The 26,661-nt window shown below is 54.6% G+C and overlaps 3 protein-coding genes and 1 long non-coding RNA gene across 9 annotated transcripts in view; 1 reads left to right on the top strand and 3 right to left on the bottom strand.

Annotated features, from left to right (window-relative positions):
• The window catches only part of MYRF (myelin regulatory factor), a 64,080-nt gene extending 39,718 nt beyond the window's left edge, over positions 1-24,362 (top strand). For 3 of the 4 annotated variants that reach the window (XM_056353460.1, XM_056353458.1, XM_056353457.1), the window contains 19 exons: positions 6,930-7,125; positions 7,560-7,636; positions 7,915-8,025; positions 8,364-8,454; positions 9,992-10,192; positions 10,832-10,940; positions 11,190-11,299; positions 12,583-12,743; positions 13,256-13,328; positions 13,629-13,717; positions 13,905-13,973; positions 16,596-16,681; positions 16,905-17,066; positions 17,871-18,164; positions 18,752-18,839; positions 19,155-19,229; positions 19,382-19,484; positions 20,041-20,115; positions 20,373-24,362. In XM_056353460.1, the coding sequence (XP_056209435.1) occupies positions 6,930-7,125; positions 7,560-7,636; positions 7,915-8,025; positions 8,364-8,454; positions 9,992-10,192; positions 10,832-10,940; positions 11,190-11,299; positions 12,583-12,743; positions 13,256-13,328; positions 13,629-13,717; positions 13,905-13,973; positions 16,596-16,681; positions 16,905-17,066; positions 17,871-18,164; positions 18,752-18,839; positions 19,155-19,229; positions 19,382-19,484; positions 20,041-20,115; positions 20,373-20,459 (2,257 nt within the window). In that variant the 3' untranslated portion in view covers positions 20,460-24,362. The remainder of the gene's footprint in view (positions 1-6,929; positions 7,126-7,559; positions 7,637-7,914; positions 8,026-8,363; positions 8,455-9,991; positions 10,193-10,831; positions 10,941-11,189; positions 11,300-12,582; positions 12,744-13,255; positions 13,329-13,628; positions 13,718-13,904; positions 13,974-16,595; positions 16,682-16,904; positions 17,067-17,870; positions 18,165-18,751; positions 18,840-19,154; positions 19,230-19,381; positions 19,485-20,040; positions 20,116-20,372) is intronic. The other variant, XM_056353459.1, reaches the window with a different exon arrangement.
• Positions 1-26,661, bottom strand: part of SYT7 (synaptotagmin 7) — a 271,753-nt gene that overhangs the window by 183,175 nt on the left and 61,917 nt on the right. The gene's annotated exons all lie outside the window — the stretch shown is intronic.
• Positions 13,982-20,032, bottom strand: LOC130155832 (uncharacterized). Its single transcript, XR_008824227.1, has 4 exons — positions 19,901-20,032; positions 19,364-19,538; positions 15,888-16,055; positions 13,982-15,590 (listed from the first exon to the last, which is right to left on the bottom strand). It is a non-coding gene; the product is annotated as an uncharacterized LOC130155832 (long non-coding RNA).
• On the bottom strand, positions 25,515-26,658 carry TMEM258 (transmembrane protein 258). Of its 3 annotated transcripts, none has more exons than XM_056353561.1 (4): positions 26,536-26,658; positions 26,307-26,416; positions 26,042-26,215; positions 25,515-25,661 (listed from the first exon to the last, which is right to left on the bottom strand). In XM_056353561.1, exons 1-3 carry the CDS (start codon positions 26,536-26,538, stop codon positions 26,089-26,091), a joined length of 240 nt encoding a protein of 79 aa, XP_056209536.1. In that variant the 5' UTR covers positions 26,539-26,658; the 3' UTR covers positions 25,515-25,661; positions 26,042-26,088. The 3 variants fall into 3 exon arrangements, with proteins under 3 accessions (XP_056209536.1, XP_056209539.1, XP_056209538.1); XM_056353564.1 differs by having other exon boundaries at positions 26,050-26,215; positions 26,536-26,578; XM_056353563.1 differs by having other exon boundaries at positions 26,068-26,215; positions 26,536-26,578.

The raw sequence follows: 26,661 nt of genomic DNA, 5'->3' as shown, positions 1-26,661 counted from the left end.
CTTGGGCAATGCTTGCTCACAGCCTGTCAGTCCCTGGAGCAGGCTCTTTTCCACCATCAATCTCTGCAGGGCTTTCACTGCGTGGCAGAAGCACAAATGCACCTTGTGCAGGCAGCAGGCTCCACAGCATGCTGTGCATCGTAGGAGCAAACCTTTCACGCGGCCTCGCTTTTCTCTTTGACACAATGAGTGTCCCCCTTTTCCTTCCATCCCACTGTTTACCTGTGCTAGGTAAACGGTTTCTCATCAGAAACACGTCACAACTCTTTCAGCTTGTCACGGACCATCTGCAGGTGTTGCAGTCCCAGCTCCAGAGGTTTGCCGTGCACCCTGATATCATACAGTCAGATTGGCAGAGGCAAACTGCACAGGATTTTCTGCTGGGCACAGAGAAGTTGCTGAAGTGCAGCAAACCACAGCTTGTAACTTCTGCAAACCCAGCCCAGCTCTGCCATGTTCTTGGGGTCTGGGCTCGAGATCGCTTGCCTAATACCTGCTCTTAGGATTTAGGGCAAAAGCCAGAGCAAACCTCCTTCTGTGGCATTTAGGTCATCATCCCGTTGTGTAATGAATAAATTCCTTTTAACTGACATCACGTAGATTTTATGAACCCACTTGTGGTGCTGGATTTGGCCAGAATTAAGGGTTAAGGCCAGGGGCTGATTGATTAGGTTTTAGTTACAAACTGCTGCAGTGCAGCCTTCCTCCCTGTGGTGGGGTCAAGGCCGGGTAGCTCCAGGGGAGCCTGCGCAGGCAGCACCTGCATCTCTTTTGAAGTGGGAGATTGGTTATTTCTGCTGGTACAGCACTGCACTGGAATAGAGCTGTGAGAAACACCAAAAGATCAATCTTCTCTTCCTTCCTCTAGAATGGCATTTTTTAGGTTAAGTCATGTTTTAGCCAGTAGGAGTCTTCCCCTTCCTTTCTGCCTTTTGAGAATACCCAGCAAATGAGTGGGCATCTGTGTCTCTTCAAGATCCATGAGTATTCCCACAATTTCATTGCCTCTGAGATCAGGTACTGGCCATTCCCAGCCTGCTTTCTGCTGGAAGCTGCCCTCTGGTTTGTAGGTGCTGTTGGAGTTTCCTGCCCCTGGAGAGAACATATTTTCCCCTGTGATCCAGGTGCCCCAACTTATTTGCAGCCCCAGGAATCTGAATCATCTAAATCATCTGATTTTTCCTACTCTTGTTCTTAAGAAAAGCGACCAGGAAGGTGGGTTAAGCAGGGAGACTGTACGAAGGGGGTCAGGTTCTTGCCCCAGGATGGTAGTCAAGAGCTTGTCCATGTTTTTAATAGTGGTTGCAGCACGCAGAGAGCAGCGCTGTGCCCTGATGTGGACAGAAATTGGCTTCTCAAACACTGTTCTTGCTCCACCCGGCTGTGTGCGAGGAAGAAGAACCTTCATCCGGCCTGTAGCATTTCCACCGAGCGGGGCAAGCACTCACATCCTCCAGGGAGGGGAATTTATTAGCTTTTCCTCCTGTTCTGCCTCACAGAAAGCCAGTCCAGTGGGTATGGCTGCACAGGAGAGATCCAGCTCTGCTTCTGCATCTATCCATGACACTTTCTGTTGGGCTAGTGGAATAATTGCTTTGTCAGTACTTTATTTAATATGGTTTTGAATGTGTTTTATGCTGATGCCTGTGGATTTATGTGTAATGTTCCATACTAATCAAAATCTTCCAGGGCAAAAAAAAAAACCTAAATGATACTCCATGTTCTCCTCCTGCACGCACAAAATTAGGGCCCTTAGTATAGAATCATTTAGGTTGGAAAAGACCCTCAAGGTCATCGAGTCCACTAGTAACCATCGCTGAAAGTTTTTTGTTCCTCCTAAGAGTTTCCTGCTGCGGTTTGGGATGATCAGTAGCCCTGAGTGAGTTTGTTCCAGCTGGTGTCAGCACCCTTCAAGCCCATGTAACAGCTCTCCCTTCTTATGCAGTAGGTGTAGCTGTGGCATCAGATCATATTTGTACCTTGTGCCTGTGAATAAGTGGAAAAATTCATCTCTGTTCAGTCGTTTTCCTGGCAGAAGGCTGCAGAGTAGAGGCCCTTCAACCATTTCTCTTATCCCGCTGTTCTGGGCCGTATCACGGAGCCAGGCTCCGTCTCAGCCCTTGCCGTGGCTGATGGGGACAGCGTAGCGGGGATCTGAACTGATTCTGTAGTTCCTAAGTAGCTTTTTCTGCCTTCTAAGAGACCTGTACAGTGAATTTGATTGTGTGAGTGGCACCAGATTCCCTTTCCCCCGGCAGGCGTGGAGCAGCCTGTGGCTGCTCTGCCTGGAGGAGAGCAAAGGGGAGCTGGGCTCTTATGAACTGCATAGATTGAGTTTTGACACAGACTTCCTAGAAGTAGGCTGGATTAAGGAAATGGAGGAAAGGAGGGAAGGGTTGCTGCGTGGATTCGAGCGGAGGTGCCTGGAAACCTGTCTTGGCTGTCTTGGGCTTGTGTCCCAGGCTTTGCTTGGTTGAAGGAGACCAAAGTCCCTGGATCCGTTTCATTGATAATATATTTCTTCTTGGCCTTTTGCACTGTTTTTGTGGTTTTAGACTCATTGAACCTTCAAAAGGGTTAGCTGGTTTCCAGCAGCGGTGCTGAAGAGGCCTGGAACCAAGCAGTTCGCTAATTTACTCCTGGGAGCAGGAGCAATCCATCTCCCTGACAGCATGCTCTGATAAATGCCAGCAGGCTCCCTCCTCCCGCTGCCCGTTGGTTTGCAGTTTGAGGTAAGGCAGCTGGCAAAGGGAGTGCAGCCCAACAGAAACATTTCCATGCTGGGACCAGAGCCTCTCTGCTCCAACCCTGGGAACTGGGCTGGTTCCATTCTCTTCCCGTCAAGCAAACTGGTGCTCTCCCAGTGCTCTGCCCCAAAGCTCCGGTCTGGGGGCTAAACCTGAGCTTTCAGGCTTGCACTCCACGGTTGGAAGGGTCCTTACAAGCAGCACCAAGCTTGGCCTTGCTGCAGATCCTGCATCTCACTGAGGGGACAGGGACCAGTGTGACATGGTCCAATGCTGCTGGATGTGTTTTGGGTTAGGTGATTGCCCTGTCCACCAGCTTGGCTAATCCTGTGGTGATGGATCACTGAAGTCTCACTCTCTGACGCTGCAAGCGCATCTCAGGCAGCTGAAGGGACCACGTGTGGTGCTGAGCTGTGGACACACCACTGGGGCTGTGTCAGTCATGCTGCTCAGCTGTAGGTTCCTCCATCTTGGTGTTTGTAAACTGGAAGAGAAAGGAAGCTGGGATTGCATGGAATTAGTGAATGGTCCTTGATTAGGGCATCTCCAGACATTATGTCTTAGGAGTGGCTGAGATATTGGGGAACCTGGAAGGCAGGAGGAGAGAAATGGGGGAGATTTTTCTTGCAGCAAGGAAACAATTGAGGCATATGAACATCCCTCTGACAATCCTGCTCTCGGCCATGGGTCCCAGTACTGTTCCTTTTTCATCAGAGACATACAGTGCCTTTCCCTTTGCTTTGCACTTTAATGCAGAGGGCAAGGGTGCTCCCTGCTCCTCTGAGTGTGGGTGCTATGGGGAGCTTGTAACCTCTCACCCTCACCTGGATGGGGAGAAACTTCATCTCCTCTGATCCTGGCCTTCTGAGTCCTGTCTTAATCTGCTTTTGTCAGTGGGGGCATTTTGGCTAAAATAATCTGTTTGACCCCAGACCTTTTATTCCTGACACTTTGCCCTCTGACCCCTGCGCTCTCCCTGGGAGAAGCCAGCATGGCTTTGGCTGTCCCCAGGACATTGACTTGTCAGCAGCTGGTGTCATCCCTAATCTCAGGAACGGCTTCTGCCTTGGGGTCACCTGCCCTTCCTTCTCCTGCTGCCCCATCCGTGGCAGCTGCCCATCCAGAGGGCACATCTCGGGAGGGGCACGCTGCCAGCCTGCTGCCCCATGCTGGGTTCGTGCCGGGGTGGGGGGTGACTCTAAGGTCCCTGGGGATTAGATGAAGGGGAGGATGGTTTTTTAACAAGTGTCACTGGATTCCTTACAGTGCTGCAGGCCGTGATGTCCTCGTGCCACATGGCAGTGGGGGGGTGGGGGGGTGGATTTGCTGCCTCCAGGTGGGATTTACAATATGAGAGTGAAAAAGCACCAGAATTGGGGATCCAGGGGATACCCTGTCCTGCAGTGGGGGTGATCTGGGAGCAGCTCCTTGGCTCAGCCAGAAGTGATAGGCTGAAGGCAGAGGGCTGGAGAGATCCCTGGAAAGCAGCTTCTTGCCTCCCGTCTACCCCAGCGCGGGGATCCAGCTTTGGGGGATGCACCAGCCACTGCCATTGGGAAAACTCAGAGAAAAGGAGCCTCTGAGAAGGTGTCTCTGCAGGGACCAGGCATTTCTAGAAGACAGAGGAGGGGGAACCTGACTGTCTCCCCTCTATCAGCATGTGTTTAGCAGCCATCAGTTTGAGTGATGCTAACCAGAGCATGTTGTGGAAGCATCCGTGGTTTGCAAGCTCAGTCAGACATTCCCTCTCCTTGGCTTTCTCTTAAAAACCAGTGGGGTGAGTGGTGAACGCTTGGGGGTCCTGGGCAGGCAGAGGCAGGGTCTTGGTGAAAGCAGTCGGGCATAGCTCTGCCACCCCCGGGGTGAGCACAGAGGGTGCTCGGGCCAGCCCAAGTCGCAGCTCCCCAACAAGAAAAAACAGATGGAGAATTCAGGGCTGAGTCTGGGAGGAGGGTGAGAGCACAGGGGAATTCCTCTCGTGCTTCTGGGCTAAGGTAGTGCTTTGCTCCCACCGTCTGGTTTGTGTTCGGGGCACGGCATGGCAGCTGCCGGTCCCCCGGGTGCAAGAAATGAGTAGTTGCTCATGGCCAGCCCAGCGTTATTCACGGCTGCCTGGAAACACCCGCAGGTTTCATCCACATTAATCCCACAAGTGTGGTGGTGGGGTTAGAATGGCTTTCTTCCCAGGAGAAAGGAAGGGACAGCAGGGGAGCAAGCATGACCTTTCTGTATCTCCTATCTCCTGGTTCCCAGAATCTGCTGAGGTGTGCCTTGTCCATCGCTGTCAGTCTGTCCACCTCCCATCCCACCGCTCTGGGCAGTGTCTGTCCGTGTTAAGAACTGGAGGTGGAAGTCAGAAGTGGTTTGCTTTGGTGGAATGTTTTGGTCCATAATTTTTAAGCCTGATGTCAAAGGCCAGGCTGAGCACCCCTTTACCTCATTTGTAGTTCTTTAATTAAAAGCAATGGGATTTTGGTGTTATGCTAGAACTGCTTGATGGGGAGGCAGGATGAGAGGCATCTCCTTCCCCCTGCATAGGGCGGCAGCGCCCCAGGGGCCCACCAGCCCAGGTCTGGGTTTTTGGATGGTGAGAGAAAGGGGACTTGCTGCAAAGGCTGCATATTTCTTTCATTCCCATGGTAACCAGCCCATTAAGGAGATGTAGATTAAACCCTCCCCAGCTGGTATGTGTTCATCGGGCAGCCAGGGCCCCCTCCTCCTCCTCTGGACCTGCCCACTGGGAACTGGAAGCTTCTTGCAGCAGCTGGAGCAGGTGGTTGTGATTTCGGCAGGAATCCGGCAGGCAGGCAGCACCGCCTGGCAGCAGCGCAGGTGGCGGTGGGAATGCGGTGGGTGAAGCAAGCGGAGGCGTGGGACCCCCACCAAGTCAGCCTGAGCTTCTCCTCCTAGTGAGCAGCATTAAGGTGTTTGCTCCAGGCTTTGGCCAGGCTGTGGGGCTCGATATCTCCAGCGTGTGTTGAGCCAGGGCTGAGCCTCTGCACTTTTAAGAGCAGCGCTCAGAAAGGAGGTGATAGCCTGTTGTGGCTCGTATTATACTTTGTTTACAGTAGTAGTACTATTGCGTAGCATATAGAGGGGTGGTTGCTCCAGCATCCTCATCAAATCCTAGTCACAGGAACAGTATTCCTTTCCAGTTGAAGACCTACCTAAAGCCAAACTGGCAGCTTCAGGGAGGTATGGACCTGCCCTGAGCTCTCAGCCCTGCCCAGCAGGACGGGTTGCTGCCTGGCTTAGGCAAGGTCCTGGGTTCACATCATGCCTGTGCCGATCAGCCCCATGAGCACCCAAAAGCAGCATCGGTGCAAGGCAGGAGGGACAGCATCAGGGGTTGTCTCTTTTGCCCCCAGACAACCCTCCTTCCCCTCCCACATGCCTGCTGTGCCTCAGGATTATTTTGTGGCTCTATATGTGAGCAGAGGTGGCCTTCGCAGTCTGCGGCGAGGTGGGACTGTTCACCATACAGCTGCTGTTCAGGTGTGGTGGGACATGGTGGTGAGCTGTCCCCCCAGCCCTTCCCACTCCCCCTTTGGGGTGGTTTACAGGCATCCGCACCCCGGGATGTGGCTGTGCACTGTGCCCTATGGACCCCTTGTTGCCTCTGCTCACAGAGACACAGCAGGGTGGGGGCTGGAAGGGACCCCTGGGGGTCACCCAGCCCACCCCCCTGCTGAAGCAGCTCCCCTAGAGCAGGCTGCACAGAGCCGCGTCCAGGCGGGTTCCAACGTCTCCAGAGAAGGAGACCCCTTGGCCTCTCTGGGCAGCCTGGCCCAGGGCTCTGCCACCCCCGAGGCAGAGAAGTTCCTCCTCACATGCAGATGGAAGTTGCCGTGTTGCCGTTGGTGCGCGTTGCCCCTCGGCCCGTCGCTGGGCACCGCTGAAAAGAGCCTGGCCCCGTCCTGCTGGCACTCGCCCTTAAGGTGTCTGTAGGCATTGATCAGAGCCCCTCGGTCTTCTCTCCTCCGGGCTGAGCAGCCCCAGCTCTCCAGCCTTTCCTCATCAGGGAGATGCTCCATCCCCTCATCATCCCCACAGCTTCTGCTGCCCCATCCCCAGTAGCTCCCTGTCTCTCTGGAACTGGGAGCCCAGTGCTGGAAGGCTCATCCTCCCCCCACAAGCACAAGCCTGTGCACGGGGCTGTAACGCTCACTGCCTTTTCCACAGCCCGATGCTCACATACCGCGTGGATGCTGACAAGGGGTTCAACTTCTCTGTGGGCGACGATGCCTTTGTGTGCCAGAAGAAGAATCACTTCCAGGTCACGGTCTACATCGGCATGCTTGGAGATCCGAAGTATGTGAAGACCCCTGAAGGCCTGAAACCCTTAGAGTGCTTCTACCTGAAGCTGCACGGAGTGAAGGCAAGCGGGAGTTAAGGGCCAGTAGCCACACCAGCAGGGAGAAGGGGTGCTCAGCAGATGGCTGGGATGAGGCAGCACCACATCTTCACGTGCTAAGTTGCGTGTAGGGGGGTGCTGAAGGCCAGAACAAGGCAGGTCTCAAAATACAAGTCCTAAGACGGACTCAGTCACTGCCTGGGTGCTTCAGGGCTGCCTCTCACTGAGCCTTGATTCTAGAGGTACAGAGGTACTTTGGGAAGATCCTGCCAAGCCCAGCTGCCCCCCTGCCAAGGAAGGCACCCATGCTTGGGCAACAGCCACACTCGAGCTGGGTGCTGCCAGTCGGGGGTACTGGGTCCTAGGAGGGCTGGGCAGACAGTTGGCCTGCGCTGGGGAGGAGCTGGGAAGGTCTCAGCTTTCTGCCCGTCTTCACACGCCTCGATCTTCCCCTCCAGCTGGAGGCCTTGAACCAGTCGATCAATATCGAGCAGTCGCAGTCTGACCGCAGCAAACGGCCCTTCAACCCCGTCACGTGAGTGTTGCCGGGGGGTGTTCACGGAGGGGGGGTAAGCGGTGGCAGGAGAGGGTGGGGAAGGGGCTGAGTCGGAGGTCTCAGGGCAGTACTGTGGGTATCACACTCCACTTTTCTCCTCTGTTTCCCACAACAAAGTTTTCTTCTCTTTACATTCCCCGCTCTGCTCTGTGCCCAGTTCATAGACCTGCCGTGGAGCAGGCCAGGAGCTGGCTATTCCCCAAAGACCCTTCTCTCCAGTGGCATCTTCGCTCACTCCTCTGTTTTCCCTTCCTCAGGGTCAACCTACCTCCAGAGCAGGTCACCAAGGTCACCGTGGGGCGCCTGCACTTCAGTGAGACCACTGCCAACAACATGCGGAAGAAAGGCAAACCCAACCCAGACCAGAGGTGAGGAGCACAGGTGCCTTGTCCAAGCTGTCCTGAGCACTCAGGGCCTGGGGATGTGCCAGTCCCCAGATCAGGGAGTGTGGCTGGAGGGAGGAGGACAGGTCCTGAATTGGCTGTCTTTGTCTGGGTGGAGGAAAGGAGGTGTCTGCTGTGGCCACAGGAAGGGTCTCCTCCACTCTGAGGGGTTGGCGACAGTGCCTGTGCCCCACAGCACAAGGAGCGGGGATGTACCAAGCCCACCATGACAGCTTGGTGCCATGCCTCAGGCTCCAGTGCGAGAGCAGACTCGGCAGTTCCCAGTGCAGGATGGCACCCTGACCTCTCTCCCCTCTTGGCAGGTATTTCATGCTCGTGGTAGCCTTGCAGGCACACGCGCAGAACCAGAACTACACGCTCGCAGCCCACATCTCTGAGCGCATCATCGTCAGAGTAAGTCCCTTTCTCCTCCCTCAGCCTCTGCAGGTGCCCTGCAGTCCTTTGCTGGATGTCCTGGGCAATCTTCCCACCTTCCTCTGGCTTTTCAGTGCTTTCCCCACCCAGCCTTTCCCCACCTTCTCCAAACTATTACCGCCTTGCTTGTAGCTGTCCATGCCCATGGCTGGGTTCTGGCTGCAGCCTTTCCACATCTGCTTCATCAGAGCAGCCTCAGGGCATGCAAGAACCTGTTGCAGGATAGGGAAAGCATCCCGTTCTCCCAAGGCCGGACCACTGTCCAGGGTAGAGCCTGGTGGGAGTGAGGGAACAGTGTTGTTGGGATTCTGCAGCCTCCAGGTGCGGGAGGACTGGGTACCTTCCCAGGGCAGCACCTTTTGCATGTCCTAAGGCTGCAGTGCTCCAATGAAGGGGAGCAGGGAGAGAAAGGCACCATCCCCAGGCTCTGCTGGGGCTCTGCCGGAGCACTCAGCTCTGGGGTGTGAAGGCAGGGAATAAAACAGAAGCAGGGTGACCTCAAAGTCTGCAGGCAAGTAAGTTCATGGTGAGTCATGCACCTCCAGGGTGCCCAGCGTAGAACTGCTGGGAATTGCAGGCAGCCTGAATCGCTCCGTCTCAGCCTGTGAGTGGGTCACAGAACCACGGCAGCAGGGCAGAACTCCAGAATTTGGGACCTAGGAGCAACAGCCTTGGTCTCCTGCTGTCCTGCGTGGTTCTGGTTGGGGTTGTTAGGAACAGTTCTGATAGGTGAGGTAACAGCTCAAGAAAGCAAGGATGTTCCTTTAGGGAGAGGAGCAGAGCAGGCACAGGCTTGGTTCCTGCAGAGGGAGGCTTAGATGGGGCCAGCAGATGAATGCTGAGGCTGCCTCTGTCGTAAGGGCAGGCTGGGATCTGTTCCCAGGGCTGGCAGTGGATCCCTGCCCCTGCTACTTTGCCTTGTGCTGCTGCAAAGCTCTGTCTCGCACCTCCATGGCCTCACTTGTCCTTTGCTGGCTCTGCTCTATCCACCTCCTTGCTGTCCCTCCTGCGAGGCTGGGACTGCCACAGCTCATCCTTGAGGGCTGTAATTCAGCGCGCTGCAGGCTGGAGAGGGACCCATGCCAGGATCTCATCACCTGGGCTATTCATCCCCAAAGCCCCCTCCCAGTTCTGAGGGTACTCGGATGAACATGCTCCTGTTCCAGCCAAGATCTTCCCCATCTGTTTTCCTTCTGTGGAGCAAGGACCTTGGGTGCTTCTGCTTATACCAAGCTTTGTTTTGCAGGTGTTTCGCACCCACGCTAGTGGGGACGGCACAGTGCTGCCGTGGGGTGCCTGGCACTGTCCAGGCCACTGCAGCAGCTTGGGGCTCTCTGATGTCCATCTCTTGCCGCACAGTCCTGCAATGTGCATGGAGGGATGGCTCTGTGGAGCTCTCCTGGCATCCTCACCCTGCGTACATCTCAGAGTGCCCCTGCTCAGCAGCACCACACTATTTCTATCCCCGGTTTTGCTGCTGCTGCTTTTCAGTCCCCGCTTTCTCATCTCTCCACAGGCCTCCAACCCTGGCCAGTTTGAGAGTGACAGCGATGTGCTGTGGCAGCGGGCACAGCTCCCTGATACTGTTTTTCACCACGGCCGGGTTGGCATCAACACAGACCGCCCGGATGAAGCCCTGGTGGTCCATGGCAATGTGAAGGTCATGGGTTCACTGATGCACCCTTCAGATGTCCGAGTGAAGGAGGACATCCAGGAGGTAAGAGCCAGGTAACCAGGGTAGGTTTGGGGTGATCAGGGATCTGAAGAGGCACCACAGAAGTGTGAGTGTCCTTGTGAGCCTCTTTCAGCTGCCGATTTTGACACAACCCTCATGGGCTACCTGAGCTCCTACTGACCAGATAGGAAGTGCCTTAGAAGTCTGTCTGTCCCTGTCTGTCCCAAACACAGCCTGTCCACCATGTCAGGGAATATTGACCTTTCCAGTGTTAGCCAGAACTAGCAAACGCAGAAGTTACAAACCTGGAAACAGGCAAGCATCTCAGATAGCCTGGGTGAGAGGCTCAGCTCTGCTCTGAAGTTCTCTCAGCTGGATGTGCCTCTCCAGAAAAGGAGGGGACAATCATATCTCGTATTTATGAGAACTGCCCCTGCCCTCTGCCTGGTTGTGCGATGGGATTCAGTCTCCTCCTGCCGAGGAACTTGTCCAGTGACAAGAACTGGAGATTAACCCCAGTGCAAACACTATTTGCCCTGAAGGCTGCCCTGGGCAGCGTTCAAGGCTGTCTCACAGAGGTATTGCCATGAGCCAGTGTGATTTGCTGTTTGGAATGGGAGTCATGGGAACTTCAGAAGCAACACCCCACTTTAAGAGTTGCATGTGTCTGTTTTGTCCCAGGTGGACACCACAGAGCAGCTGAAGAGGATCTCTCGCATGCGTCTAGTACATTACAACTACAAGCCTGAGTTTGCAGCCACGGTGGGCATTGACAACACCTCTGAGACAGGTATGGGCCCCACGTCACACCACAGCGACCTGCTTGTGTCTGCAGCGCTGCACCTCGTGTTCTGCAGCCTACGGTGGCACTTTGCTGATGGTGCCAGGCAGTGCTGCCCCACCTGGCCTGGCAGCTGCAGCCACCTCTGCCCTGGGGCAGCCCCCTGGGCATGGGGCAGGAGAGCAGGGGCTTCTCATCACCTGAAGTTTAGGCATCTAATCAAATTCCCTTGTAACCTACTGCGCTGTTTCCACACAGGCGTCATTGCTCAGGAGGTGAAGGAGATCCTTCCTGAAGCTGTGAAGGACACCGGGGACCTGGTCTTTTCCAATGGGAAGACCCTTGAGAACTTCCTGGTGGTGAACAAGGTTGGTGGCAGCCGGGAGGGGCGAGGAGGCTGGGGACACTGTGGAACCTGGCTCTGGGGAGCTGTGGAGCTGGAAATGGAAGAGAAAAATTGTGATATCTGGGAAATGCTTCTAGGCCAACACCACCCATGAGTTTCAGACCTGGCTTGTCTTTCGGTTGTCAGGAGCAGCCCTGGGTGGAGGGCAGACATCAGCAGGGAGGAACTAGCCTGATGTTGGTGAAAGTTGGCAGCATCTCCCTCAGGAAGGGCTCCTTGTTGGCAGCCTCCTGTAGGGAGGCTCTTAGTCATAATCTCTCCTTTCTGGATAAGATAATGTGGTTATGTCAAGATAACCCAGAACACCTGGCTGCCTGACCTCTCTGTAACCTGTGGCAGCCTGTTTCTGCTCTGGACATCAAGGGGACAGCCTCCCAAAGCTGCCAGTTCTCTCCTGCATCACTCTATCCAGAGTAGGAATGGCCAGGACTGACCTTAGTGCCCTGTTTCTCTTTGTGGCAGCCTAGATCCCTGCAGTTACATTACCAGCTAGCAGTAGCTGTGAGCATGACCTTTTCTGTCCCATCTGCACGTGTCCAGGCCATTGCTGTCCTTTTTTTCTGCATACAGCCCTCCTCCATGGGCTGCAGCTCAGCATCAGCCCCACAAAAGGGCTGCAGCACACAGCAGGCTCTGTGGTCTGCTCTAGCTGAGCTCTCCCAAGAGGCATCTACCTGCTGCCCACAAATTATCCGTGGTGTCCAAGATCCTCAGAGCGCAGGGTTGGACCAGCACACCAGCGAGATGTTTTGCCTCAGGGAGTGCTTGTGTGGGCGAGTGGAGCCGCAGAGCCCAAGGGTGGGTACTGGGGAGGTCTGGCTCAACTGTCTGCTGGATTATGCTGCAAAATAATTGCAACAGCTTGCACTGTAGAGCAGAGCAGGGGCAGATGGGGAGCGTTGCTCACATGGTTGGACCAAGGGCTCCTGACTGACAGTGGACTTTGTGTCTGTCCTTTGTAGCTAAGGACTCTGGATTAGCACCAGTAGGAGACAGAGTTCTCAGGGATCCCAGGCTAACATTTATTTTTCTGGTTGGGCTTGAAGAGAATATCTCTTGCTCTTGCATCCAGGGGCTGTAGAGATCCAGATGTGTCACATTGGGTGTTCCTGCCCCCAGAGCTGGGTGTTCTGTAGCTTTTCCCCTGGGCAGGCCATGGGAGAGCAGTCAGGGCAGCCAGACCCACAGGAGTTGGAGTACCTCCCAATGCCAGACGACTCAGGCCACCGACCTCTTCTCTGGCAGGAGCGCATCTTCATGGAGAATGTGGGAGCCGTGAAGGAGCTGTGCAAACTGACAGACAACCTGGAGACTCGCATCGATGAGCTGGAGAGGTGGAGTCACAAGCTGGCCAAGCTCAAGCGGCTGGACAGCATGAAGTCAACTGTGAGCTCTGGGACATTCAGGTAGGGGATGCTGAGGGATACAAAGAGATGTCTCCTTTTGAGCCCAGGCAGCGCTGAGCAACAGCTCAGTTTGGGAAAGGGGAGATGGGGAGGAGTGGTGGGGTGTCGGCAGTTGTTATTTGGCCTGGGGTAGTTTCAAGGAGCTGAAATTAGTGAGACGGGTCTGGCAGACACATACCCACAGCCTGCTTTTAGCCCAGCCCCCCAAAAAAACACTATGAAATAGTCTCCGTGTTTCCCGTGAGCACCTTTCTCAGGGCAAAGAGATTCTCGTGCTACCGAAATGATCACACTGGCCCTGGTCAGCCTTTGCAGGTTTTGGGGCAGAATTCAGGCTTTCTGGGCCACGGAGCAGCACTGCACCTACCCCTGAGCAGATGAAGTGACAAGGATTTGTCACTGCCAGGCCACACAGAGATTTCTTCCCTACCAGAGAATCACATTTTTGCCTGGGATTTGCTTCGAGTGCTGCCCCTGCACAGCTCAGCTCCATTCCTCCTTTCCCCTTGCAGCCAAACGGGAAGCCAGTTCAGCCGTGCGGGAAGCGTGCCTCACAAAAAGCGGCCCCACAAAGTAGCCAGCAAGGTAAGGGGCTGCTCCCAAAGGAGCCTCATGGTGCGGGGGAAGGTGGTCTGCCTAAGAACAGCCGTCTGGGTGGTCCTCGTGTGTTCTTTTACATACGCTGCAGAGGGAGAGACCCTGTCTGCTCCCATTTCCATGATCCCTTTTGTCCACGCCCAATGAAGATGTTATATGGCTTCTGTGCTGAGGGGCTTCAGGGCTTGCAGGGGAGCAGGAGGAGCACTTGGGCTGGGCTGGGTGAGATCTGTGCAAGGACCAGAGCAGGAAGGAGTCTGGAGCTATCCTGGAGTTTTTCTCTTGCAGTCTCCATCAGTTGTCCCTGAACAGGCCTGCATCAGCCAGCGCTTCCTGCAGGGCACCATCATCGCCCTGGTCATCATCATGGCATTCAGGTGAGACCACAGCCTGGGCTGCCGCTCCGCTGCCATACAGCTCATCGGTTCGGCCCGTGCCCTCCGTGGGGTGTGTAGCGAGGGGGGTGCTTTCATGGGCTGAAAATCCCTTGGAAGCAGATCAGCACTGTGACATATCCCTCGCCCCGTGCACATCCTCAGCTTCTCCCTCTCTCTTTCTTTCCAGTGTGGTGTCCATGTCCACGCTCTATGTGCTGAGCTTGCGCAGTGAGGAGGACCTTGTGGATATCGATGGGTAGGTATTTCTGGGCTCTGTGGGAGGGATCTGGTGACTGGGGGAGTCTGAAGCACAAAAAGCGGCCGCTGCGCTGAGCACGGTTCCAGTCAGTCAAGCTGTAAAGCCAAGGAAACGCATCCGCAAATCCAAGTCTGACGTCAGTTAAGCTATCTGGAGCAAGAAACGAGGAACAGAGAACAAGAAAATACCCTTTATTTGGCTGCTCACATACCCACTCGTGGCCAGTCTGCATGCTCTTTGGATGCCTCTTCAGCTGGCCTAAACCAGCAGCATCCCACTGACTGCAGTGGGGCTGGACCGGTGTGTACTGGGCAAGAGTTTTCCTCTGCCAAGTGTCCTTAGTGCAGAGAGAGCAGAGGGAACAGCCTGGCCGGCGTGGCCACGGGCAGCCTGTGCTGGGCATTCAGCTTTGGCACACTTCACCCCTGTTGGGAGCTCACGTGACCGGATAATGAGTCTCTTTTTTTCTCTCTCTTTCTCCCTGTCCTGTTTCTCTCCCTCCTGTTCTGGTTACATCTCTCATCCAACTAATTTTCTTTCCATTGTGTCTTTAATTTTCCCATTCTGGTCTTTTCATTTCCATTATCTTCCATATCCTTTTCCATTCCCTGCCCCATCCTCCTCATCTTCTACCAACCCATCTTTTCTTCTCATTTCCCTTCACTGTCCTGTAGCTCTTTTGCTGTGCCCACTGCCTGTCTCCTGGCCCTCTTTCGGCACAGGGGTCCTGGGGTCCCGGTCGCTCTATGTCCACGGTATGTTACTGTTTCATTATACTGTTATTGAATTGCTGCACCCCTTCTCTCAGTTCCTCTTCTTTTTATCATCTGCACTGCAGAAGACCAAGAATCTTAAGCAAATTGAAAGCAAAGAAAGAGGACAGCAAGTGGGACTCCAGGAGAAAGGATTATGGACCCCATCAGGAAGGGGAAATTAGGTTTAGGAGACTGAAGAACCAATTAATCAAAGGCTAAATGAAGAAATAAATACAACAGGTAGAGCAGGAGCAGACAGTTTGGAAGGAGCGGAGGGAATATTTAAAAAGACTGAAGACTTGGAAGAATTAGCCAAAAAGCTGCTCTTACCCTCTCTTCATATGTGAGTAGCTTTATTGTGGAGGGTACTCTCAAGTACAGGACATCTTACTGTGCAAAGGAAGGACAGAAAAAAACCCAAAATTATTTATTGTTTTGAGCCATCACCGCCGGGAATGTTTTAAAAGGTACCAGCCGAGGGAAAGCTGGCTGAGTTACTCATTAGGTGCAGACCTGCAAAGCACCTCCGTTAGCAGGATCTGCAGGGCTGCTGCAAAACACCTCCCTTAAAGCAGCCCCTACCGTCTGTCAGCGCTCTTTGAGCAGAACACTGCACGGAGAGAGGTGAAAGGCACAAGTAATGTTTTCTTAAAAGAACTCCACAGCAGAGTGTTTCACAGGAAGCAATTTTAAAAAGTAATTGCTTGTGGGATGCAAGATAAAGCTATGCATGGGAAGTGTTGACAAGGCAGTGGAGGAACGTGAGGGACAGGGGCAGGTTTCTGGCTGGGATGAAGGCTAGCTCCAGAGGCTTGTGCCCATATTCCCTCTGGGAGACAGGCATTGCATCTCCTTTCACCTGAAAAAGAAATACGTGTAATCAGACAAGACTTGCAGGTGACTAAGTGGTACTTTGATGTCTCTAAATGAGTGAAAGCTCTGTTTATCTTTTGAGAAACCTTGACGAATGCTAAGGGGACTGGCAAGACATGGGTACAGGACAAGGCAGATGTGGGACAGCTAACACTGAACTGCTGTGCCTGGGCAGGGTCTGCACAGGTAAAATCATGAACATCTTCGTTAGGAGCTCAGTAAAAATTTCTGCTCAGTGGAGAGCTACAGTATGTGAAGGCAAGAGCCTTGGTTTATCCCATACCTCTGCAGGCGGTAGCTGGTGCCCAGGAGTGGTGTTGCTCTGGGCTCCCTGTGCAGATGTGGGAGAAAAGCAGTTGGAGGCAGTGGTTCCTCCCTTCCACATCTACCTCACCCTCAGGAGATGTCTGTGGTGTCCTCAGCTCAGGTCTTGGTAGCTCCAGTGAGACACCTGAAATTACAGGGGACGAATCTGGGTGGGATTGTGTGTGTTTCTAAAAACCAAAGTGCAGAACAGTCTGTCTCAGGGAGATAAGGGGCACCTCTCTTAGGGAACGGTGAGTGCTTGGAGCCCGTTATGGCCTCACATGTTGAGACCTGAGCGCATAAATCCACCCCAGAGATCACTGTTGTTGGAAATCAAGTCCACTGGGTACACCCTGTTCCACAGTGAGCATCGAGGGAGCAGTGCTGGTGTCCTCTGAACCAGCTGGGACTTTTTCCTGCCAGGTGTGGGACAGTCACACAGCCTGCTGCGACATTTCCTAGCTCCCCTTGCTCTCTTCATGGCTTACGTGCCTCTCCTGCCCTTCCTTCCCCAGATCACTCCAGTCTGTGCTCCTCCTCACCCTCGCGCTCTCAACATCTGCTCTTGCTCCGTGTACCTGGTCCCATCGCCCCACTCACCGCTGCAGCCGCTTCTTTCTTCATGTACAAGTGACACCATCACCCCCCGTGCTAGAGGTTTTCACCCTATTTTCCTACATTTCAGGTCAAGCCAGAACTTTGATAAGACGCAGATGGTGCGATCCACAGCTGCGTCAGACAAAGCCAGCAGCAGGACCCCCACGCAGCACGGTAGGTCACGGCAGGGCAGGGGGGTGATGGCGGGTTGTGGTGCAGGGTGGTGAATGTGGCTGCTCCGCCATGGCGAGGGGGCTTGCTGGCGCTGTGCCATCTTCATGCCGTAGGGCCGGGGGCTCTGGTTTTGTGGAAGGGATGCTGGGGGCATGTGGTGCTGCTCTTGTTAGGTGCCTCTCGCCTTGACTTACCTGGTGTGTTCCTGCTGTTTGCCCTGCAGTCACAGCGGACATGCATGACTTGGTCTTCGGCTTACCTGGTCACAGCGTGCTGGCCTGCTTCAGCCCACCATGTTTCTCCACATGCTGCTCTGCTGCTCCCACCAATGTCTCCTCTGTTGCCCTCTCTGAGACCAGCCCTACTCATGCCACTAACCGGACAGGTAGGTACCAGCCTCAGCATCACCACCAAGGTCTGTCTTCCCATTCCATCACCTCGTATCCCCAGCCCCATCCCACCTCATGCCTTGCCTCTGCACGTTGCAAGAAGGACGTGCCACCTGCCCTTCAGAACGTGCCTGGTTTCCTCCACACCCGCTGCCTGGGTTGAGAGCTGCTCCAGCAGGCAGCTGTGGGGCAGAGCAGGACTGCCGGGCTGAACAGCCTCTGCTGCCCGCGTGGCACGGTTCAGACATCCATGATCAGGTAAGTAGGGGCTGGAAGGTCCTTGGACCTGCCTGCTTTGCCAGCACAAAGTCCTGAGAGGAGACGCCAGGCCAACCAGCATGCCCAAGCAGCTGTACTTTGCAGTGTGACCTTCCCCTCTGCTCGGAGCAGGGTTCTGGGAGGCCAGGCAGTGTGCTGCCCAAGTGGGGCATTTGCAAGCTCGCTTGCTCCATCATCATCGCTGTTGCAGGTGGAACAGCACCTCAGTCTCTGCAGAGCCGTAACACCCCTGGAGTCACACCTTAACCTTGCCTTCAACACTGTGCCCTGCCAGAGCACGGGGCTGTGCCCCCCTTTGCCCCCACAGCCGGTGTTAGCTTCCCCCTGCTGCGAGGGTCCTGCCAGCCCCTTCGGGCACAGAGGCTGGGAAGGCTCAGCCGCATGCAGAGGGGGTAATACAGGAGATGACATGGGGCCAGGACCAACCCAGAGCTGGTAGCCATTCTCTCTGCACTGGCCTTGGAGGCTGGGAGTGCTGCCAGCCTCTCTGCCTCAGCACCACCTTTCCCTTCTCTTTGCAGACCAAAGTCAGACCTCACTCCTGCCGGTGACAAATATCAAAGCCAAATCCAGGGGCATCACCGGGAAAGCGACCTCCTACACCAAGTGGCCAAAGACACCTGACAGGTCTCAGAGCTTCGGCAGCCCCAATGCCAGCCCCTCCTCCCCCTTCACCCACATCCAGGGCAAATCCAAGTACATCTCCAACCTCTCGCTCTCCCGCAGCAACTCCCCACTGGGGCAGGCGCGGCAGCAGCGCAGCATCAAGCAGCCGGTGAGCGAGTGGCCCCGCACCGAGGATCCCAGCACGGATGGTAGGTGGAACCTATCTCCTGCCCTCCCTGCAGCAGCACTGTGGTCCTGGGTTCTCTCCTGGGGTATCCTCAGCCAGCCGGGACTCCTCTGCCCTGCACAGCCCTTGCTGTGTCCCCAGCCTGTAGCCTTTTTGCCCCTAGCTCTCCCAGTGCAGCCACATTCAGCCTGCAACCCTGCCCCTATTCCCCCATGCTGTCCTACGCATTCTGGCCATATTGGCCAGTTGCTGGTTCCCTTCTGAGGTTCCTGTACCCACATCTCCATTCTTACCCCCATCTTGGCTTGCTCAACCGCATCTAAATCAGATTTAGAGGAAGAAACATGCAGATTCAGCCACGCTGGCAGCAGAGAGAAGGGAGCGTGGATGACCAGCCCTTGGCACAGTGTGGGGCACCCCCTCTCTGGGCTCTCCGTGGCCGAGCATGGTGTTAGTGCAGTTCTGTGGCAATCTGACCCCCTCTCTGATTCCACAATGATAAGAAAAGGTGCTCTCTGTGCCAGGCAGCCCTTCCAGCCCTTCTCACTTCAGGGTACCCCAGCTGACATCCCTGTGCTGTTCCTAAATAGCCTGTTCTCCCACCCACAGGGCCAAGCCCAGTGCTGCACTCCATCCGCATCGTGGAAATCAATATGGCCATCCAGCCCCAGCACTGCGTCACCGTCGACGCATGCAGGTGAGTGAGGCAGGGCTGGTGGCAGCACTGTGGGAGTGCCGGGGCAGGAACTAAACGGGTGGCTCCTGGAGCCTTGGGTGGCTCTGTCACCTCAAGGCAGCCCATGCTGTACCCAGGGCAGAGGAGCTGGGGCTCCGAGTCCTTCCCTCAGAGTGCAGGAAGAGTGTGTTTGGTGATGAGCTCATCCTTGGGAACCAGCCTGGGAAGCCCTCCTCTCTGAAGTGTCATCCCAACGGAGACCTGGGGGCTATGCTGCCCATCTCACAGCCGCCCAAAATGCTGCAGCGAGATCTAATGCTCTCTCTGTGTCTCTAGGACTGGAAACTTCACTTACCGCATCCCTGTCAACCAGCTCACGGCAGCGAACACCAACCTGACCCTGGAAATGAAGTGAGTGGATGGGGCTCATCTCTGGGGCATTTCTGTCCCCTGCAGCTGGTGGGGTACTGTGCCATGTGGCCATGGCATCTCCTGCCTGAGCCGGGAAAGAAGACGGCAGCGGCAGCTCCCTCCCAGGCTCTTACCGTGTCTTATCTCCCCAGCTCCTCCTCCGCTGTGTCCGTCTCCCTTTGTGGCCTTGTCTCCAGTGACCCCTGCCAGGATGCTGTGAGCGGGAACAGCTCCACCGATGCCACAGACGCACAGGTAGGCTCACAGAATCCACACATGTGAGGTGTCACCCCAGTGTGCCACTGATCCCTACAGAAAGGGACTAGAGCAGCCTGGCTGGGGCAGCGCAGCAGTTGCCGGAGGGAATTCATGCTCAAACAGCCATGCTCTGCAATGGCTGGTGTCAGCGTACTGCAGATGTCCCTGCACCCGCCAGCACGGAGGTGGCTAAACCTGATAGATGTGGTCACTCAGAGGAAACCATCCCACCCGACCCCTTTGCAGATGAGCCCCAGGACTGTGGAAAAAAGACCAGGCTGTAAGATGCCGTAACGTGTCCTAATGAAACCCCTTCAGGGGGATTTTGCAGGTCTGCATGTGCGGAGCCTGCATCAGACCCTTCCTGCCCTCAGGTACCTCCTTGCCCCTCTCGGTGCAGCTCCATTGCTCACCTGGGAGGTGCTGGTCCTCCAGAGACAGCCACAGGGTCACTCAGCAGCACAGGGTTGTGCATTTTCTTGCCGGTCTGGCCTGGGAGAACATCCCCCAGTGCTCAGCCCTGATCTCATCCCAGCTATTCTTTCTTCCCCAGGAAACAATGCACCGTTGGCCCCTTGTGATGATGTCTTTCCGGGAGTTCACCTACCACTTCAGAGTAGCACAGCCTGTGAGTACCAGCATCTGCTTTGTCTTTCCCCTTGTCCAGGGCCGAGTGGGTGGAGAGCAATGGCACCGTAGCAGGTTTAGGAGCCACACGGTGCTGAGAGCCTCCCACAGCCTTCTCCAGCATCGTTGTCGTCTTCCAGTTACATGGGTAGCAAGGGTGTGATTTTTCTCTGCTCCAGCACATAATTCGGGCACAATTCCCCCTCAGAGCATGTGTCCTACCTGCCTCTGTAAGCTCTTTTTCTCGCTCTCTCACAGGACCGAGCCAACTGCAGCACTGCTCCCGAGCAGATGGGACACCTTTTCACTGACTATTACTTTCAGTTTTATTGGCTCTGTGAGTGAGTCCTGGCAGCACCAGTGCCCTCTGGTTGGAGAGAGGAGGGAGACTGGTGACACTGGGGAGACTCCTGTACGCCATCCTCCACTAGCCCCCAGCCCCACCTTACCCCTGTCTCCCGCATGGGGCATGGAGCTGGTTTGGTTGTGGCTGGTGACGCAGGCGCTGAAGCACGGCACGCGCAGAACATAGGACCTAAGCCACAGAAACACAACCAGCCCCCTGGTATCTCCCGGGCTCACCACGCACCGACTCCCACCATCCCACGCTGCCCTGACCTTCCCTCATGGGGATGTTTTTGTCCTCAGTCGCTTCTCCCTCCCCTCGCAACACTGGATTCAAAAGCATTACACTGGACTGAACGTGGACGGGTCTGCCGCATCCCAGCGCGCGGATGGGAGCTCCATCCTGTACTGGCCCAGTGGTCCCAGATGTACCACACATCAGTTCTTCGCAACACTGGAATTGCTCAACACTGGAGCCCTTTCCAAGAGCGAAACGCTGGAGTTTGGCCTGGAAAGGAAGGCTGTGCCTGGACATACTGGAAGTTGTACACTGGAGTTGCTGTTCCTTCTAGTTGGCCCAGGGCCATCCCCCGCCCCACTCCACAGACCCCCAGAGACCCCCAGACCTGCAAACGGACTGTCCTCTGTGGACAACAAGAGAAGGTGCAGCTTCAACGTTAGCCCTGTCTGTCCCCCTCCTCACTGTGCTCTAACTTTCACCATATCCATGTCTGGATGGATAAACTCAAGAACCCCACTAAAGATGCTGCTGAGGCTGTGCCCAGGCCAAACCACGCGTGGGGACACTTGCCATCAACCTGTGGGAAAAAAAATTACCCTGAGTTATCTACACTAAGCGTTGTGGGACCCATTTTTTTTTTCATTTGGCAGCAACGTGTGGCCTCTGGCAGGGTGTGGAGCTGCCTGGTTGGCTGTCAAGTCAACGCAGCCACCTCTGCCCAGATGTGCAGAAGAGAAACCACTGGCAAAGCCTGGTGTGCCCTGCAGAGCAAGGCTGAATCGCTGGGGACATATGATGTGGCTTCACTGCACCCCCTGGCTCACAGATCTCCACCAGGCACTGAGGACGCTGATCATCTCCCACAAAGCGGGGGAATGGCAGTGACTGTGGGCCCTTGCTGTCACTGTTCTCAGAAAGCAGTTATGTTCAGTGTATTTTGGGTATTTTACTGTTACAAGTTCTTAACTTGCTAAACTACTGAATTTTATTTTTTTTTTTTAAGCCGTATAAAAATGGGTCTCTTAATTTTGTCCCTGTTGAGCTATGTGTGTCTCGCATAGGAAACCAAAGGGGGCCACTGCTAAGCTCCGCATTAAAGTTTGACTGCTACAGCGGTGCTGGGACATGTCAGACTGACTCACCAGCGCGTGCACCCTCCTCCCCATCCTGCTCCAGCGCTTCTTGCTGAAAAGGAGATATCTGCGTTCCTGGAAGCTGAGCCACCACCAGGTTCTTATGTCTGAGGTGCATTTCTCTAAGGAAAGAGCAGCCACCGCTGGGGAAGGTGAGGGGGAAACGCCACTCACCAGTCCCAAAGCACGCTCTAAAGCTGGCTTCAGAGAAGAGCATGCCTCGCCCCTGGCAGCACCGCCACACGACGTAAGCAACTCGCACCAAACTGGTTTTGGGCAACTGCATCAGGCTCTGGCTGCTGCATTTTGTTGCCTTCAGCAGAGACAGATGCAGGAATCCCTCCCTCTGCCAGCTGCAGGCCACGCTGTTACCAGCACTGAGGAGCGCGTGGCTGGCTCCGCTGCTCTGGAGAAATAAGCTGCAAAGACATTTATTTTACCTAGATAGAGATGGTTCCTGTGCACGTCTCGTGGGACCCTCCGTGGCCTTTTCTCCCCAGTCTGGGCAGCGATTTTCTCTCCTGGCACCCATTTCAGAACTTCTGAGCTTGTCCCAGCAAAGCAGCCACAGCCCTCCTCACGACATTGCTAGGAGCTGGCATCTCTGCCACCAAAGCTTTTTATTTGTAGGGTGGTTTCAAGGTCAGGTTTTCACGCCTACAGGCAGCAAACACTTAACTACACGTCAGTGATACTCTCCAGTTACTAAGATGCACTGAAACCTGGGCAGGCAGGAACCAGTGGTGAGCAGGGAATGCTGAGCAGCCAAGCAGGAGTGAAGCTAGGGGGCTACCTGGCTTTGGGGAGCTCAGTGGGAAAGCAAGAGGTCCCAAGGCTTGGGAGCACCTACACACAAGCAGGTCAGCTCCATGCTCAGCAGGATTCTCTGTTTCTCCCTGCAACTGGGAAGGAAACCTTCCGATGTAGCTCTCTGGAGAGGCCGCTCGGTGCTCTTCACCCGACCCGAGCTTTTTTGCTTTGCCTTAAACTGGGAAGTTCAACTTTCCCTGGCAGCTTTTTATTCTCCACTTGGCAATCAGTGGCCCAGGTCTGGCATGTCTTTATTCAGGGGAGCGATGCCACATGCTCTGCGACTTCTGCTCAGCTGAGAGGTAGCCTTCTCAAACCTGCCATTTTCCCCTGTATGGTCGAGCTGGGCTAAATGCCTGCTCACGCATTTAGCCCTTGAAGAGGTAATGGGCAGCCAGAGCTGAAAGCACTGCCTGCAATCACCACCACCAGCCCACCCCCTCGCTGGTGGTTTTGGCTGAGGTCAGCCGAGACCCACAAGAACATCGCACTCTGCTACAGGGAAAGCCACTCCTGGAGGGGAGGAATCAAGCAATCACTAGAAACGTGCTAGCAGTGGTGGCCCAAGAGGAGATGGGAGCCTCTCAGGTATCCCTGCGATGCTTAGCCACGGGGGTTTACAAAGGCCCCTGGCAAACCAAGTGCCTAAGGGCTACAGCAACATCTCTAGTGCCTTTATCTGCTAACAGGACAGCAAGAGGGAACAGTGGTTTCCCACACATACGTAAAATGCTGCGTGCCTCCAACAGTGGCCAGTTAACTTAAGAACCGAGATGAGGCAACACCTGAAGTGCAATGCTGGCCCTACCCACGGTGCAGCTGTTTCACAGGAGAGCAGTACCGGGCTGACAGCAATCCCTGGTATCAAAAGAGAGGGGTTCCGAACGCAGGTTTTAGTGTCTTACATCACAATAGTATCCTTTGACTCAAAAAGGATATCACGAAGCATATGCCAGTTCCGCCAGCTGCAGCACAGCAAGGCACAAACAAGCTCAGAAGGGGTTTGTAATTCTTTGAGGGTCACAGGATTGCTTCTAAGCCCGTGGAAAACAGCTGTTTGCATAGACTCCCCCCAAAGGTGTCTCTGCCCTAACCGAAGACGCATTCCCCATCCCCAATCAGTCACAAGAGAGTTAACAATCAGGCCTTTCCCCGCATGAGACGGAGGGAGCTCTGAGCCAATGTCTCCAGCCACACCACAGGGGAAAACCCTTTCTTTCCGCTGGAAACCAGACGCTTCATCTCTCTAGACATTCTTGGCAGGAAGGAAGACAAGTGTGGAAACGAGGCCACTTGCCAAAGTTTGGCTGTTTCAGAGTTTGTTTCAAAAGCAAATTCACAAACATTCTGTCCTACTGTTGGAGCTTAAAGCCTGTAAATAGAGACTATGCCACCACTGCAAGAATTAAGAAAAAAGAAAAAAAGTAAAGCACTAATTTTTTTGGTTTAAATGTTGCTGTCACAGCTTTAATCACTGTATATTGCCAGCAAGTTTGTAGAGTTGCATTCTTAGCAGGTATTATTGATTATCGGTTTTTATTTGTGGGGAACAAGTGTGGTTTCCCTCCTTCCTTTCTGATTTATATTTATATTTTGCTGAATTTGAGTGCTGAGTCTTCTCATTCCCCACTTTTTTTGTTTGGCTTATTTAGACTTTGTTTTATGCTGGAAGTAAATATGCCCATATAAATAAATATATAAATACTGCTTTGTATCCAAGGACGGCTCCTGGCGCGTTCCTCCCTTGCTACGAAATAACAGCCTTTCAGTTCAATAGCTATAAAACCACTTCCCACAAGACAGAGGAACCCCCGTGACATTCATCGGTGGGTGTTTCCGGACGTGCCCATGGAGGGTCCCGTCTGGGTCAGAACAGCCCCAGCCCGTGGCTGCTCACCGCTACACAGCATGCTTTAGAACAGGTATTAAAAAACAAAGAGCTCTCATTGCTCACGTTTCAAGGTCAGAGGCATCTAAGAGTATCCGCAGAGGGAAAGCTTCCTTCCCAAACAGGAAATTAGGGCTTTAAATCTGTAAGCTACCTGTGGCATTTCTGATTTTGAAATCTAATTGCTTTGAAAGCTGGGCTACACATTCAAAGCCACCTATGAAAATAGTTATGAATGCCATAAACAACTCCTCTTTTATAGGCAAGGCAGTTAATTCACTATTTAACTGAAGAGCATATCCAGTTACAAGATTATTCTGTCCTGTACTTCTCAAGCATTCCTCCCAAAACCTCATTTCCCACAACCACAGCTTGTGTCACCCACTGCGGTGCCCACCAGACAATTATTCTTGCTTTGCACCTGAGACACCACATCAGCGCACTACCAGGCTGCTTCACCCAGGCCAAATGATTCCTCTGCCCAGCCACTGCTGCCACCCACGTGCCTCAGGAGCACGGAGCCTGGCAAAAAAAACCAGGACTGGGTGTTTTCATCAGCTTTATTTCTAACACAGGAGGTCCCCAGCATGCACTGCCGACAGTTAGTAACCACCTGGGAATGGTCCCTGCTGCTCTCCACTTTGCAAGTGGCCCTGAGCACTACTGAGCCACTCAGCTGCTGGCTTGGGATGAGAATGGGCACAGCCTTCCAGAAGAAGAGCGAGGAGATGTGACGGTAATAAAGGCTGAGGGATTAGAAAAGCAGGCTTAGGAAGAAGCAGGAAGCATTTGATTTCTAGAGTCTAGCTGAGACAGGGCATAGGGGGGCACTGAAACGCTTCTGGGCATACACAGCTATGGAAATCTATGATAAACACTGGGCCCATCCTAAGGCACATGGATTTTGTGCCAATATCAAAGCGGTCTGGAAAAGCCAAGTGAAAAAATAAAAAGTATGTAAAAGACAAACCATGAGTCCAAAGGCAGGTGCACCACAGAGCCAGCTTTATTCAGGTTTGGTTTGCTGGGTTGGCAAAAGTCACTCCGCAAGAGCACAGTCCATGCCTGGTGCGGGCTTTGATGTTGAAGTATAAAAGAAATATAAAAAGAGCTTCTGCAGGGCTGCCCACCTAGAGACAATGAGAGATGGAGAAGGTCAGTAAGATAGCATTCCCCAGGGCCAGAGTCTGTGGCTACCAAAGCCACAGAGCAAAGGCCAACACCCAGCACATGCAATTGCTTGCTGCCTCAAACAGGGACACAGGCCCGTTCTGCCCATGGTTAACAGCCGGGCACAGCAGCCTCCTACAGCCGCCCAATGGCTGCCACACAGCTTGGAGCTGCAACGCTAAAGCCGAAGGGCTGCTGCTGGGCTGAGGGCCCAGCCTTTCACACATCTTTTCTACCCCTGAAGAAAAATGGCTTTTGTAAAGATCAGCCGTCACGGGGCTGCATTTCCCCCCCCCTCCCCCCAGGTGCAGGCAGAGCATGAAGACCTCTGGGCGCTTACAGACATACGGATTCATGAGACAGTACCAGTGCTCCTCCAGCCGGGCCTCAGACGTAGATACCGACCCACAGCAGCAGGAAGAGAACGCCAAAGCCCATGAAAAGCGAGGCCACCAAGGAGATCAACAGCTCCTTGTAGATGTCCCGCGTGTACTTGGTAGAGGTCACCTCGTAGCTGCAGTGTGGGGGTTAAGGCGGTAACGGAGGCAAAGCCAGGCGAGGAACCCCCCCACCCCTACCCCGCCTCGGCTCCAGCCCGGGGATACACGAAGAACCAGGCGGTGAAGAACATGCCGATGGCCAGGAGCACCACGGTGAGGTGCGGGAAGACAGCCGGGTTCACCGGGCTGGTGTACCTGCTCATCGCCTCCAACTCCTGCGGGGACACGGCGGTCAGCGGCGCCGCCAGGGAACGCGGCTGGGACGGGACGGGACCGGGACCGGGACCAGCCCCGGCCCCGGCCCCGGGACCAGCCCCCGGCCCCCGGCCCTCACCATCCCGCCCAGGCCCTGGTTCCGCTCCTGCGCCGACACGTCGCCTCCGCTCCCGCCGCTGCCCGGCCCCCCGCCGGAAGCGGAGGGCAGAGCGATGGCGGGGCGTACCGGGGTGGTGGGCGGGGC

Source organism: Falco biarmicus, chromosome 10 (genome assembly GCF_023638135.1).
Source record: "Falco biarmicus isolate bFalBia1 chromosome 10, bFalBia1.pri, whole genome shotgun sequence".
Classification (NCBI taxonomy): Eukaryota; Metazoa; Chordata; class Aves; order Falconiformes; family Falconidae; genus Falco; species Falco biarmicus.
Note: the sequence above shows the minus strand (reverse complement) of the source record. Positions and strands in the feature narration are given on the sequence as shown.

Coding starts and splice junctions, on each gene's coding strand:
- TMEM258 (XM_056353561.1), bottom strand. Junction 26,216..26,306: donor TTCACCGCCTGGTTCTTCGT/GTATCCCCGGGC, acceptor CCCACACTGCAG/CTACGAGGTGACCTCTACCA.